The 14,046-nt window shown below is 41.6% G+C and overlaps 1 protein-coding gene across 1 annotated transcript in view; it reads left to right on the top strand.

Moving 5' to 3' along the window:
• Positions 1 to 14,046, top strand: part of cadm2b (cell adhesion molecule 2b) — a 167,069-nt gene that overhangs the window by 119,225 nt on the left and 33,798 nt on the right. Inside the window, exon 2 of the mRNA XM_083773804.1 lies at positions 5,497 to 5,646. Coding sequence (XP_083629930.1) covers positions 5,497 to 5,646 — 150 coding nt within the window. The remainder of the gene's footprint in view (positions 1 to 5,496; positions 5,647 to 14,046) is intronic.

Raw genomic sequence — 14,046 nt, 5'->3', positions numbered from 1 at the left:
TACCATTTATATCTGGGACCTCAAATTATTAAAACTTTTATTTATTTATTTTTATATCGTAAAATCAATGTCAACTTAACTCTGAGAGTACAAATGGAACCAAATGGACCTGTTATGGTCCATTTGGTTCCATTTGTACACTCTCTGTGTGCCAAAAGCCCTTGAATATGATTAAGGATTACTTTCATTATGGTAATCTGACACATATCGCACATACCATACCTGTAAATTTTATTAGCACAAAAAAAAAGAAGCCAAAAAGGCCATTTGTAAAAAAAAAAAGGCCATTTGCGGCCTCGTGGGCGGCAAATGGCCCACGTGTGTGTGTGTGTGTGTGTGTGTGTGTGTGTGTGTGTGTGTGTGTGTGTGTGCGTGTCTCAGATGTGCGGGCTAGGGAGGCGACTAGACGCCGGGTCACTTCTAGTATACTGTACAAGCAGTGTGCTCTGTTGCCTTGCTGACAGGCCCTAGGGAGGCATGATTTGGCAGACAACATTCAGGATAATTCATTACTGTATGTGTAGATTCAAATGACTGTGTGAGTCATCACATATTGATTTTCCCTTTCCTATTGTATTTCATAGACATCATTGCTGAGAAGAATTGAAACGGAAAACATTAATTGAATTGATGCTAGATGACACACTGCCTTCATATTTCTTATCATATCACACATTTGCTATTGTAGCCTGGGCCAGGAGGCGAACCAAGGACCTCGTATAAACAAACAGTGGAAGTTACCAATCGGCTAAAGAGCCATGGCCTGATAGGCAAGTAGTAGCCTAACGCAGCCACCTATAGCCTACAATTGTCGTCCCTACCTGTGAGCACCAGCCAGGAGCTAGGCTTGACTGACTGGGGGGACCTCCACCCCAGGCAGGTAACGTGCTTTCGACTGCACTCAACGGGACTAGTCTGTTCCGCCAGACACCCCACCGCTGCCACCAATGTAGCCTCGGCCAATGTAGCCATGCTTTTCTGGGCATAGAGGGGCAGAACAAACTAGCGCTGGAAACCGACACAGACTTCCTATTGGTTCACCAACCTATGAGCCCGCCTCCTCTCCCCTCCCCGTACTGAAAGTATATTGTACTTTCAGTCAGATCAGCAGAACCAGTAATAATAGTTGTACATACACCTTTTTACACACCATTGTACTCTCATTACTTGGTACCACAGACAATCTGCAGACTGATGAGATCTTTTTCAGTTTCCAGTTGCATTCATTTATTTCCGTGTATCCATACACATGCAGCCTCATATCGATATGCTTCTTTTCAGATAACATCAGAGCACAGTCTCACCTACAATGCACCTTGCTTGTGGGCCTTTTAGCAGCAGTGACCCTTGTCTCTGTCTCCACAGACAGAGAAGCATGTTACATGGTGTGATGAGCTGCAGTGTACAGTACAGTACAGGCAGCAGAATTGTATTAATGGGGTGAAGCCCAGATAGCAGAAGACATTCTATCCTGATGCTCAGGTAAACAACAACCATGACACAACCAAAAAGCAGGAGTTTTATGACCTTCTATGCATAATCAAAATGTATTTGTTGAGTTCTTGTAACATTCATTCATTGCGCACCACCTGGGTCTAACCTCTGCACCCATCTGTTTTATATGAACTAAGATCTTGAAGACATGCCATTTTGACATCTCTACTGTAGGCTATATGTCATAATATAACCAACCAGTATGAGCTCTGCTTACAATTGTCTCAAGCTGAATGGTGAAGGTGAATGAAGGTCTAGCCCCCTTTGATCCCCCTGTGAGCTGGACTAATGAAGCAGACAGCTGCTCCCTCAGTTCAAATGTCCCTGTGGTGAAGTGTAACTGAAAGAGGCGATGGCAATGTCACCTTCATATTGGGACACACAAGGTACAAGCAGGACACCAAAGCAGGCCTGCACAATCTACTGTATAGATACGACATGATACATAAAGTTCCAACACATGGACAACAAAGCATTCCTAAGCAAAGACACCACAGTGTCTAACATTGTACAATAGGCATTTATCCAGAGCGACTAAGCAAGGTAATCACATGGTAAATCAAGTACCTTGCACCTGTTAAAAACAATATATAATTGAAATAACAATATGTACATTGAAACTATACTAGTCGCAATGTAGTTCGGGGATATGCCATACTCAACCCTTACCTCTCTCTCCTCCCCCTCTCTCCCCCTTCTACCCCCCTCTCTCCCCCCTCCCTGCCACTTATATATAATGGGTGTCCCCTGTGGCACCATATATAGCCTCTTCCGGCTCTGGGGCGTCTGTATCTCAAGGGAAGGCAACATGGAGGCGATATTAGCCATAGCTTTCCCGAGATTCCTTGCGAAGCATAGCGGAAGCAGAACAGAAGGGGATGTTCGGTAGGCCAATCAGAGGCGCGACTCCCTCTTTCCCAGCAGCACTTGCCTTCAGGATTCCGCTTGACTTCCTCCTCCCGTTGAAGACAGGTTGCTCCAATGAACTGCAGCGACCAATGAGGCATATATATTTAATATCTATGTGTGGCACACCCGTTATGAGACGCACAATGGCACACCTTCCAGCCAATCACTGCATGTAATATCTGAGGACGCATTCTGTCCACAAACATTTCATCCACATATTTCGTCCTCAAATTCCATCTTAAATCTTGAGTAGCTTACGCAATATCTGTTGGGTGAATCTACTCTTTATTTTTTATTTTTCTGGTGTAGCGAATTTAGTTGAATCCATTGTATTTCGCCCAGGTGAAGGAGGGTCCGGTCTCTGTCCTCTATCGTCTTTCCTGTCAGTAAAACCTACTATAGGTTAATAGACACATTATAGAACGAAGAAAATGCCAGCACTCAATATAATGTCCTTTTCACATGTACGTGTTTGTACGTGTTTCGGTCTAGTTGGCCTTCCTCAGTGTTGTGACAAGACAGTCAACTGTTATCATCTTGCAAGATGTCAACATGAAGACTCTATTTATGGTACCAAGACAGATAAATATCATGTGAACACGAATAAAGAAACAGTAAATAGTAAAATGGCAATACAACACAAGGAGCTATCATAATGTATGGGCCCTATTGTGCCTGGAAAATTAGTAGACCTAACAGACATTAATAAACTCACAATAAAAACCTTTAGTTTACATGTTTGACCCATTATTCTAGAAATGTATAAGATACATAGAACAATATTCAATATAAATAAGGGAAGGAGACCTTTGGAAACACTCCAGATCAATCGTATCAATTGTCTCATTTCAGAACTTTAATCAGTAGAATAGTAAGAATTTGAAAATACCCAATTGTATAAGCCAGTATGGCTGAGACTAAAACATTAAAGGAAGCAGCCCAATAAAGCTGGAGTGTATGAATCCAACAGGTCTCCCTCTGGAGTAAGGCGAAACCTCAAAGTTCTGACTGCATGACCCACAGCATTAAAATGTCTTGCAACAGAAGATTTCTTGTCACAACACTGAGGAAGGCCAACTAGGCCGAAACACGTACGTTGTCTGCTCGTCAGAGGTAAATAAAATCATGTGAAAAGGACATATATTGAGTGCTGGCATTTTCTTCATTCTATCATGTATAATCGAGCCTTGCAACTATTTTAAAGGATTATTTCTTCTCTAACCTGGAGTGTTGCGGATTGTCTGCTTCGCCAGTACTTTTTTCTTAATTATATATATATAAATATTTATTTCAGAAAACTGGAGGATTTAGAAGATTCTTTTTAATTTTGAGGTCAGGCCTAAATGGGTTAATCCATATATGAACACGCCGACCGTTTGTTTAGCATTGCTCCGGGTAGAATAGCCCTCCTCCGTCACCACCACTCCACCAGCGATGCGATTTCTAAATCCAGCTCCGTTGAGCCTCCATTATAATCCAATTTTCAAAGCGCCGTATCTCCAAAGGTTAGAGAGCTGTCCATGGTGAGCCGGCGCACACCCGACGATCGTAAATCATTTGTGATTTTGTATCGCATCGCTGAGGATGTAGCTAGTTGTTCTGCTAGGTAAAGGCTGTGGGCTGTGTTGTGTGGTGTCGTTCCACTTCCGGAAGCCCCCACCTTCCTGTTTAACCCGGAAGCCAATCACAGAGCAGAATGGTACACCTTTCAGCCAATGACAACAGCCAATCACAGCGGCAATTTCGGTGCCATACATGGTCATTTTTCAAAATCTCAAATTTATTATGTGGTGGTATTTATTTTGTATTTTTTCTTGAGTACATTGGGTCCTTGGGTTTGTAAGATTCAAGATGTTTATTGTCACACAGATGTTGTGAAAAACCTTGGTTGGGGGTGCTCCACAATACAAGACATTAAAAATGTTTAAAATAACTCAAAAAGCATACAAGGCCATAACACCATCTCCGTTCCCCTCTCTCGGATCTCTCCCATTTCTTTAGGGGTCTTTCTTTTACTGAGTTGTGGCTCATGGACTATCCTTATAAGGCAAGAATTAAGTCAGGCTTGTTGTATTTGTCTGCACAATGTACTCTCATACAGATTCTTCTCAATAAGAGTATTGGTTCTAGAAGGCTGGTATAGTTCAATAAAACATGGGGAATGGAAATGTAATTGGGTACTTTGCCGCAGTACAAATGTGGAATAAGAAGGGAAAATCCAGCAAGGCTGGGTGATTTGGCCTTGTTTTGAATGTCTTCTGCACACTGCGACGAGTGGAGCTGTATCTGGGTAGGGCAGCCACTTGGATCGAAGGTCCACCGTGTCTGGAATTATATGTCAATTTACCACCCAGCTGCAGCTTGAGTCTACGGAAGAGCATGGCGACCTCTAATTAGGCCATGCTACCACTTAGTGCCCTGCATTAAGGCACAAGGAAAGCCCACTGTGCTCTGTGTAAAAGCCACTGTTTCCCTGCTCAAGGCTTTAGCCCACAGTGACCATGTATGCTCACATTAGATAATCATTATCCTCAGTTTATTGTGATTCACACAGGTCATCATCATTGTCTTGGGGAGATGCTTGCAGGGATGAATTATGGCTTGTGCCAAATGTGCACGTGCACATGGGCCCTGAGCTAATGGGGGCCCTTGGATTCAGAATGTCCTCATAGTCACGCTTCCAACAAGCTTTGAACTGATCGAGTTTTGGGCATTATCACCCGTTTTTCTTTAATAACACAGACTAGGAAGGTCGGACAGTGACAAACTAGATACCTGAGTAAAGTTCAATTTGAGCTTCGTCCAACACATCCACATCTATAGTCAGCCATACCGTTTGGCTGCTATAGGGACAGTTAAAAACCTGAGCCGAACACATTAGGGGGAAAAAATCGTCACCTTCGGGGGAAGGGGGCTTTGCGATTTGTGCACAGGGCCCCTTTTCACTTTAATCCGTCCCTGGATGCTTGTGGATATTAATACTATAAATATGGTATTAAGTTTGAGAGTTATGTAGAGAGAGAAAAGACTGCACTAATAGCTACAGCTTTTACGACTGGACTGTGACCTAAACTCTGTCTCATAATTTCGCAGGTAGCCAAGGTCAGTTCCCCTCAACTCAGAATGTGACGGTGGTGGAGGGGGGCACTGCCAACATGACCTGTCGTGTGGATTTTAATGATAACACTTCCCTCCAGTGGTCAAACCCTGCACAACAGACACTCTACTTTGGGGATAAGAAAGGTGAGTGTATAATATTCTGCAGATAAATTACTATTGTGACAAAACCTAAACTATACACAGTAAAGTCCTCAATGCTACTGCACTTTAACACTAGTGTATGGGTCCATTTGACTCTCTCATAGTTAAATTATTACCTCAAGTCTCCTAGTCTTGAGGCAATAAATCAACAAAGATAGAATGTTTTTGAGCGGAGCTATTCATGCTACACTGAATGTTTTGTTTATAATGTCATGCTTGTTGATTGTGGATTGAAGAGTTCAATACTTATTTGGCTTAATTAGCATCTGTACTGCCCTACATTTGTACACCAGTTTGTCTGTCATACGGTAGGAAAAAAACATTGTTATACTTGCAACCATTTGAATTAAAGCTTAAGCCAGACAATAATAATAATAATAATTTGTGTCACCTATAGTTCTTTTTGGGGTATTGACGGAGCACATTTGCACATACTGTAATTTGTCCTCTGCATTTACTCTTGAACAGGATCGACCTATGGGAACAGTTAGGGTTCAGTGAATTGCTCAAGGACACCAGGAGGACCCATGCAGGAACCTTCAAAATGACACTGGTTTCAGATCATTTAGAACGTGGTTGATCTGCAACTAAACATTTACTGACAGGCATGCATGCTGTCACCAAAGACATGGTTTAAATCTTTGTCACGATTGCATTCTAACCGGAGTTAGAACTCAATGGGGCATCAGACCTATAATCAAGATCTTAATCTTATCTCAGCCTAGTGTTTGGCCCGCAAACTCAAATGACTAACTTAAAGGACAACTTTAGTTTTTTTCAACCAAGGTTCATGTTTTAGGTTGTTATTAGAGAAACTAAAAGGTGAGTGTTAATTTTCTTTCATTTGCTGCTTTCTTTCGTTTTGGGGATTTTAGCTCTTTTTGAAAGGGGGGCGGGGGCATTCGAGCATGGGGCTAAATATGTATTTTTTTACAAAATGTTATGGCGATTTCTTTTTTTATTATTTACTATAGTCCTAATAAACCCCAGGAAATTACATCTGACCACAGAAGATCACAGGATCTACTGAATATGAAGGTAGCCTACTGGGGGAAGGCTTATACTGTGTGTATAGGCTCAATATGTCAGTTTGTCACATTCAATAGATCCTGTGATCTTTTGTGGCCAGATGTAATTTCTTGGTTTTCTAGTAGGACTATAGTAAATAATAATAAAATAAATCGGCATAAAAAATTGTAAAGAAATAAATATTTAGCCCCATGCTCGAATGCCCCCGCCCCCCTGTCAAAGACGGCGAAAATCCCTAAAACGAAAGAAAGCAGCAAATGAAAGAAAATTAACATTCACCTTTTAGTTTCTCTAATAACAACCTAAAACATGAACCTTGGTTGAAAAAAACTAAAGTTGTCCTTTAACTACAAGAAGGGCATTAATACGCTGCCTTAAGAGATTATAGGTTTGTGGATAAAGGAAACTATTAAAATTAATGTTGGAGAGGAATAAACAGAACTGGGATCCTAGCTCATACTATATGACACATGACATGGGGCCCTGGAAGTGAGGATCAGAGAGGGTAGAAAGCATTCATGGCAGGAAGTGAGAATACACTCAGTACCCATACATTCAGTGGCTGCCATAACAGCATGTATCAGAATCATACATCCTAGTCTTTTGCGAGTGGCATCTCGCAGAGTTGTAGAAGGTTGACTGGTGATTGAGAGCAGGGTGGATGGTCCGTCGTAGACTGCAGCCAATAGCAGGAGCCAACGGCCAGTCTATACTCGACAGTAGTGGTGCGTGGTTTGCATGCCTGGTCAGTCCACCATTCAGTTGCTGGTGTAACCTAGTCTCCTGTGAGTGGCATCTCACAGGGTTGTAGAAGGTTGCATGGTGATTGCAGTAGAAAGAGAGCCGGAGCGGGTCAGAGTGTCGGCAGGCCTGGACTCGGCCGCAGGCCGACTGCATGGTCAGGATGCATTAACATTAGGCAGGGCCTAATGTTAATTGCACACTACCCCCTTGGTAGTGCACACTACCCCCTTGGTAGTGTGTTCAGAGAAGCGGTCACCATGAGAAGAGAGTCAAAGTCAAAGTCGTACTATTTGTTACACACGTTACATGTTAGTGAAATTTGTTCTCCACATTTGACCCATCTCTTGGAGCGGTGAGCCGCAGCCAAGGAGCGGTGAGCTGCAGCTGTGCCACGCTCGGGAATCATTTGATTAGTTGATTTGACCCCCCAATCCAACCCTTTGATGCTGAGTGCCAAGCAGGGAGGCATTGTTGGGTCCCATTTTTACAGTTTTTGGTATGACCCAGCCAGTCTAACCACAAGGCCACTGTCTGGTTAACCTGGAGTGACTCAGAGGTTTCAACAGCTTTTGCCCTCTGTTGAGGAGGGGAGACCCCCCCCCCCCTCCAATGTTAAAACATTAATAACGCAACATAATTGAATTCCTTGAGGTATTACATTGCCCGTAAAACCATACATGACAGGTTGGGGTCAAATAGAAAGTCAGAAATCAAGAAATGTAATTTACAGGAGAACCATCACATCACAGTTAAGATATTGCTGCAGTACAGTAAACACCATGATGAATGTCAAAATCACATCTTTGATATTGTCCATTTTGAAAAGAACAGGTCTTGCTGGATGTCCCGTTATCGCTACACCAGGTTGAAAGTGTTTATAGATCTGTCTATATTTTGTATAAATATTTAACCAATCAAAAGTATAAACAAGAGCTTGTAGCTAAATAACAACTATATGGATACATTGCAACACAGGTTATTTCTTTACGGAAAAGTCACAGCTTTGAACATACAAGATTTCCTCCCGACAGCATACAGTATGAGGAAAGGCTTTTAATGAAGACATAGCTACATGTAAGGGATGACAATAACCGTGTCATTAGCTAGTTAGTTACATGTTTTATTTGACTTTGAAAATAATAATATTTGAATATTACATTAGGGTGGATTAGGAAAGATTAACAAATTGTTGAATGATGAAAGTGTTCATTTTAGTCCTTTAATGTGTTTGGGTTTATGTACAGTAAACCAAAACAGAGCATAAGTCAAGTCAAGAAATTAAAGTATTTAGTAGTACTACCAAGTGCTCTCCTCTGAGGTACATGCAGGACAACTGGATAACAATCGATCACACACACAATCGCACATACACAAGTATTGTAGCAGGTTGTATAATTAACTTTGTGCACCCTTACATCCTTATTCTGGGAATATCGTAATGGTTGGTGAACATTCTGTGAAAATAGGCGATTGTGAGCTTGCTGCTATTTTTGCCGAAGAGATTTGATGTAGAGAGGAAAAAAGAAGGGAGCCTGGGGGACCCCTTGGAACCAGGCACACAGTACCTTCAAGCACCTCAAAGTGTGCTATGTTTAATCTATATACTTTTCTATTTCTCTTTACCCAAGTTACTGCTGCTATTCTTATTTAATTCTCTGTTATTGTTATTGTTGCTACAACCAAAACCTATTTTACTCTTGGGTATATAGCCTACGACCTGTAACGATACAAGTCTTGAATCTTAAATCTTGATAAGTATGAAACCTTTATCACCATTCAACATCAGGAATGCTGTAGGAAGGGGTTGGGGAGTACACTGCTAAGTCTGCATTGCCCTGCAGGGGCAGCCATTTGTAATGCATGACAGAAGCCTTGTCTTGGGCAATGCAGATCACAAAATGAATGTATGTACACCGCTCAGTAGAGGTTGCCCCGGCTAAGACAAGTGTGGGAATACTTACCCCTGCCATCTCTTTTTAAACAGTGAGATGAAAAGCTTTATTGGCACAGCTAATACAATGCCCACAAGGCCTACTGGCAGAAATGGAAGGCGTGGAACAACGCTGTTTCATGCACGGTAGAAAGGGCGGGCTGCCTGAGAAGACGGAATCTCAACTGTGCCAAATCAGCAGTTTAATTGCTTGGCATAGGGCTTTGTGACTGTCCCTCTCTCGTTTACTTTCCTGCAGGAGTCAGTGAAATATGTTGAACTCAACCTTATGCTACAGTAGTTTACAGTCGATCAACTAACTGCAGACGGGAAGGGCTTTAGACAGGCTGTTCTCTCCCTCTGACAAATGGCTACTCATACAGTACAACCCTGTTTTAACTCGTCAGTGGTGGAAAGAAACTACTGTACGTTGTGGCAACCCAGGGGAGAATAGGCAAGGTTCACAATAAAATAAGAGGCTCAGAGTCAGATTCAACATGTAACTTAAATTGTCTTTTATTAACTTGTTAGGGAAAGGGGAAAACGTGGGCAAAACGTCAACTTAGGGGTCCTCCTGTCAGGGGCTTGGGCTTCTATGCACAGTCCTGTGGGCAGAGCAGAGAAACAGCTAGTGACTAATGTATTCAGGTGGGGGAGAGTGCTGTATGCTCTCCCTTGTGGAGTTCAGTCGGCTTGTGAGATATGCCTCATAACAGCCTCCTCATGAACAGAGTGATTCCTGCTTCCTCACTCCTGGACCATTAGTCCAAACTGACTCACCAGGCAGCTTGGGCGTCGGCTATTTAAAAGCTTCTGTTGATTGCCTTACTGGCTGCAGGTGCGTCCATGTCCAGGCTCCCATTGGCTGCAATACCTGTACACAGTGTACACTGGTGATATACTCCCTCTATCACCTCCCCCAGCCTCCCTCTGTAGTGTGGGGAATAGGCCTGGCTGTTTTCCCCTGGTTTGCCACAACGTATATAGTTACTATTTTGAGGTACTTTTGCTTTAGTAGTGTTTAGAAATGTCAATACTTTACACTTCTACCTACATCTTTAATATATACAATATTGTACTTTTGACTCCACTGCAATTACTTGACACTTGACATCTTTAGTTAATAGTTACTTTGCACATTTTAATTATTAATACAATAACCAATTAAGCCCTATTGTACAGGCAGGTTGAGGTCAAATATAAAGTCAGAAATCAAGAAATGTACAGTAATTTACAGGAGAACCATCACATTTAAAACGTCACAGTTAAGATATTGCTGCAGTACAGTAAACACCATGATGAATGTCAAAATCACATCTTTGATATTATTGTTATTTTGAAAATAAGTAAGAAAAGCTTTGAGTACTTTAACTTTTGGTACTTTAAAGGATGCCATTTTCAACCTATCTAACAAGTTCAGGAAAGTCTGGGTGGGTTCTTCCACCAGTGCTGATGAAAGGCTATACTCATACAGTAGACTGAATGCACACAGAGAGGACTAGAACTCTGTCCTGTGGATTTACAATCTCACAGATCTTCATGTAAAATGTTCTTTGAGGTTGTTAGTCCTTGTGAGAAATATAGATGTTTTTTGTGCATCTGATGTTTGGATGCATCTTATTGCATTCCTCATGCTCATACTGTACGTCTCTCTGTTCCCTCGCTTCTCCACTCCTCTGCCGCCTTGGGTTTCAATGACAGCATGGCCATGGCCACCACGTGCCACTGTCGAATGTACCATTGCAATTTCTTGAAACCCATATTTCCCTACGTTGATTTTGTCACCCTGCTCATGCATTTCAAAGGAATTCATGTAGATTTTTGTTTTTGAATGCACAACAGTCACATGCTTTAAATAAACGCAGTAAGAATATATCTGCTCTACTTTCCTAATTTAAAAGGGACAATGTTTTTGAAGTGGTTCAGTCCTTCAGACAGCCCTTGGTGTTCCATATTAAAGACAAGGGCACTGGTCTGATATGTCAGGAGTTTGAAAATAAAATAATAAAGAAGAAAACTATCTAAATAACCTATTCAGTGTGTCTGGACTAGTTATATAAGGAATTAGAAATATCAACCTTCTGTGTCATATCAGTTGTAGCCTAGTTCATAGTTGCGGGGAAGTACTGCAAGAATAAATCTGATCATTTCCATGACTATAATTTGTCTGTCTTGTAAGGAAATGAAAACGTCCCTAAGAAGCCATGTCTGTCTGCACAATGATAGTATAATAACTTCATTTTAGCTCAAGCAGCAATAGCAGTGAATGTCGACATTAAGCATATCTTAAATGTCATACAGTAAATCTTATAAAGACAATTTTGAGCATATCATTATGCATGTGTGTGTGTGTGTGTGTGTGTGTGTGTGTGTGTGTGTGTGTGTGTGTGTGTGTGTGTGTGTGTGTGTGTGTGTGTGTGTGTGTGTGTGTGTGTGTGTGTGTGTGTGTGTGTGTGCTCATGCGTGTGCGTGCATGGAGGGGGAGGGGTTTGCATTGTGGGAAGATGACATCACAATAGCTTAATTAAAGTATAGTTGGCCAGCCTTTAGAGATGTATAGGCAAGAGTTTCTCTCATCCTCTCCCATAAGGGGCTCAGTCCAACCTTGTGGAGATCTAAATGGAGTGTTAACCTTGCTGGAAATCCTAAGCTGATCCATATGGGTTGGACTGTCTCTGCACATTTTGTCTGAGCTGAACACTGGCCTCCTCTCATAACATGCCAACTGGCTCCCTGGCACACTCCTCCTCATGCATTATGTATCTCAGAGACTTAGTTGATTGTTGCCACCTCAGTAGCATCAGCCTGTATACACGGTGGCTGAGGGGAGGTAGTCAGGCATGCTGATCCCCCTGCTCTCCCACCCCAGACCTGATAAGAAGGAGATAGATTGCTTAAAGAGCCAGGCCAACACATCATTCATATATTAGGCCAATTAGCTTAAATTGTTGAAGGAAGTGACTGTGTGGTGGACTGCTGAAATCAATGTGGACCATATGTATTTTGTAGAATGATCCGCTTTATATGATCCCAGGTATGAAGTATTATTATTGAACTCAACAAATGGAGAACATTCCTGTCCTTTGCTGTCTAACCTGTCTTCATTATGATTTACTTCCCTTTGGGCTTCAGTGGAAAAGGGGATAAAGTGGTGATGTTGGAGGGAATAATAATGAGATTCCAAGTGGCAGGTATGTAGAATAGATGAGAATCTGTATCAGATTTAGTAGTATGTCGTACATGAATAATAATGAATTGCATTTTTATTGCGCTTTTCCAAGTGCTCAAAGCGGCGCTTTACAATGGTTCTTTCATTCATACATTGGGAGGTGAAGCGGCGAACAGTCGACGCCAGCGTCCTCACTTCCCACATTCACACACCAATGGTGGCAAGATCACACCGACCAACTCATTGGAGGCAATGTAGGGTTCAGTGTCTTGCCTAAGGACACTTCGACATGTGGACAGGAGGATCCGGGATTCGAACCGCCGACCCAGGGATCATTGGACGACCTGCTCTACCTCCTGCACCACAGCCGAATAATTCAGTAAATGGGAATCCATTGTGTCAAACATAGATAATATGAATGGTTTATTGTGATATGTGTCGTTGATACGCCTACTGTATATGCCATTGCAAATTTCCCATATATTCATCTCCATTGCATCTCCCAAATGTTTATAGTTCATAATTCATGCCGTTTAATAGAGACATTCAGCAAAGATGGTAAAGGTCACAAAGCGAAATTGGTCTTAATTGGCTTGTAGTGATCAAAATGCTGTTATGTACTAAATGATTGCGCTAATGTGAGCATTGAAACATTCATTAGGTCAGGAGAATGAAGGATAATTACCAAGGATGCAATTACTGCACTGAGTACCAATGAAAGCACATTTGCACCATCGTTGTAGTAAACACACTACATTTGAAGGTGAATATACGTATTGCAACTGTTTGCAGCTAGCCAGCAGCTGCCTTGGCTTATTTTTTTTGGGGGGGGATTTTCAAATTTAATCTATTTACTTCTTACACCTTCTCCCTGTTTCTCTTTCCCTTCTTTTCACAGTACCAATCATTTTCGTTTTAACTTGAGCTAAAATAATCGTTTATGGGACAAAGTCAAACTATGTCTGACTGACAATTAAAGAGGGGAATGATTCCCTGCACCACCCTTGTAGCTCAGAAGAAATAAAAGTTCAGTAAATTATGCAGAACACGTTCAAAACATCTTCTGTCAGTACCAGATTATGAATAGCATACTACTGATATTGAGGACAGATTGAGAGCAAGTTATGGTGGCATTCTCTTCATTTATGGTAAATGTGAGTGCTTGACGTGTTGTGCCTTTATCAAATGCAGCTCGATTCTCAATTTCTCAGTGATTCTCTAAAAGTAAAGTCCTGACTTGTTTACTCTCCAGTGCCTCTCGTCATCTTTCTGTTCAGAAATAAAATGTACAGGTTTTCCAAGGCTGTAGCCACATCTGTTGTGTAAAATAACGGCTTTTATAAGTGCACTGCATCACCTTCAGCTGAATTTCTCTGAAAAGCATACAGTATTTTTAATTATGGCATTTTACACTTTATTGCACTTACTTTATACTCTTTAAATACTGCACTATTCAGTAGGTTAGTTAGTTAGTTAGTTAGTTTATTTTGGTCAATTTTAATGAAAGGTA

The sequence above is a fragment of the Protomyctophum parallelum genome (genome assembly GCF_964188405.1).
Source record: "Protomyctophum parallelum genome assembly, chromosome: 9".
Lineage (NCBI taxonomy): Eukaryota > Metazoa > Chordata > Actinopteri > Myctophiformes > Myctophidae > Protomyctophum > Protomyctophum parallelum.
The sequence above is the reverse complement of the archived record's forward strand: the minus strand, read 5'-3'. Positions and strand labels throughout refer to the sequence as shown.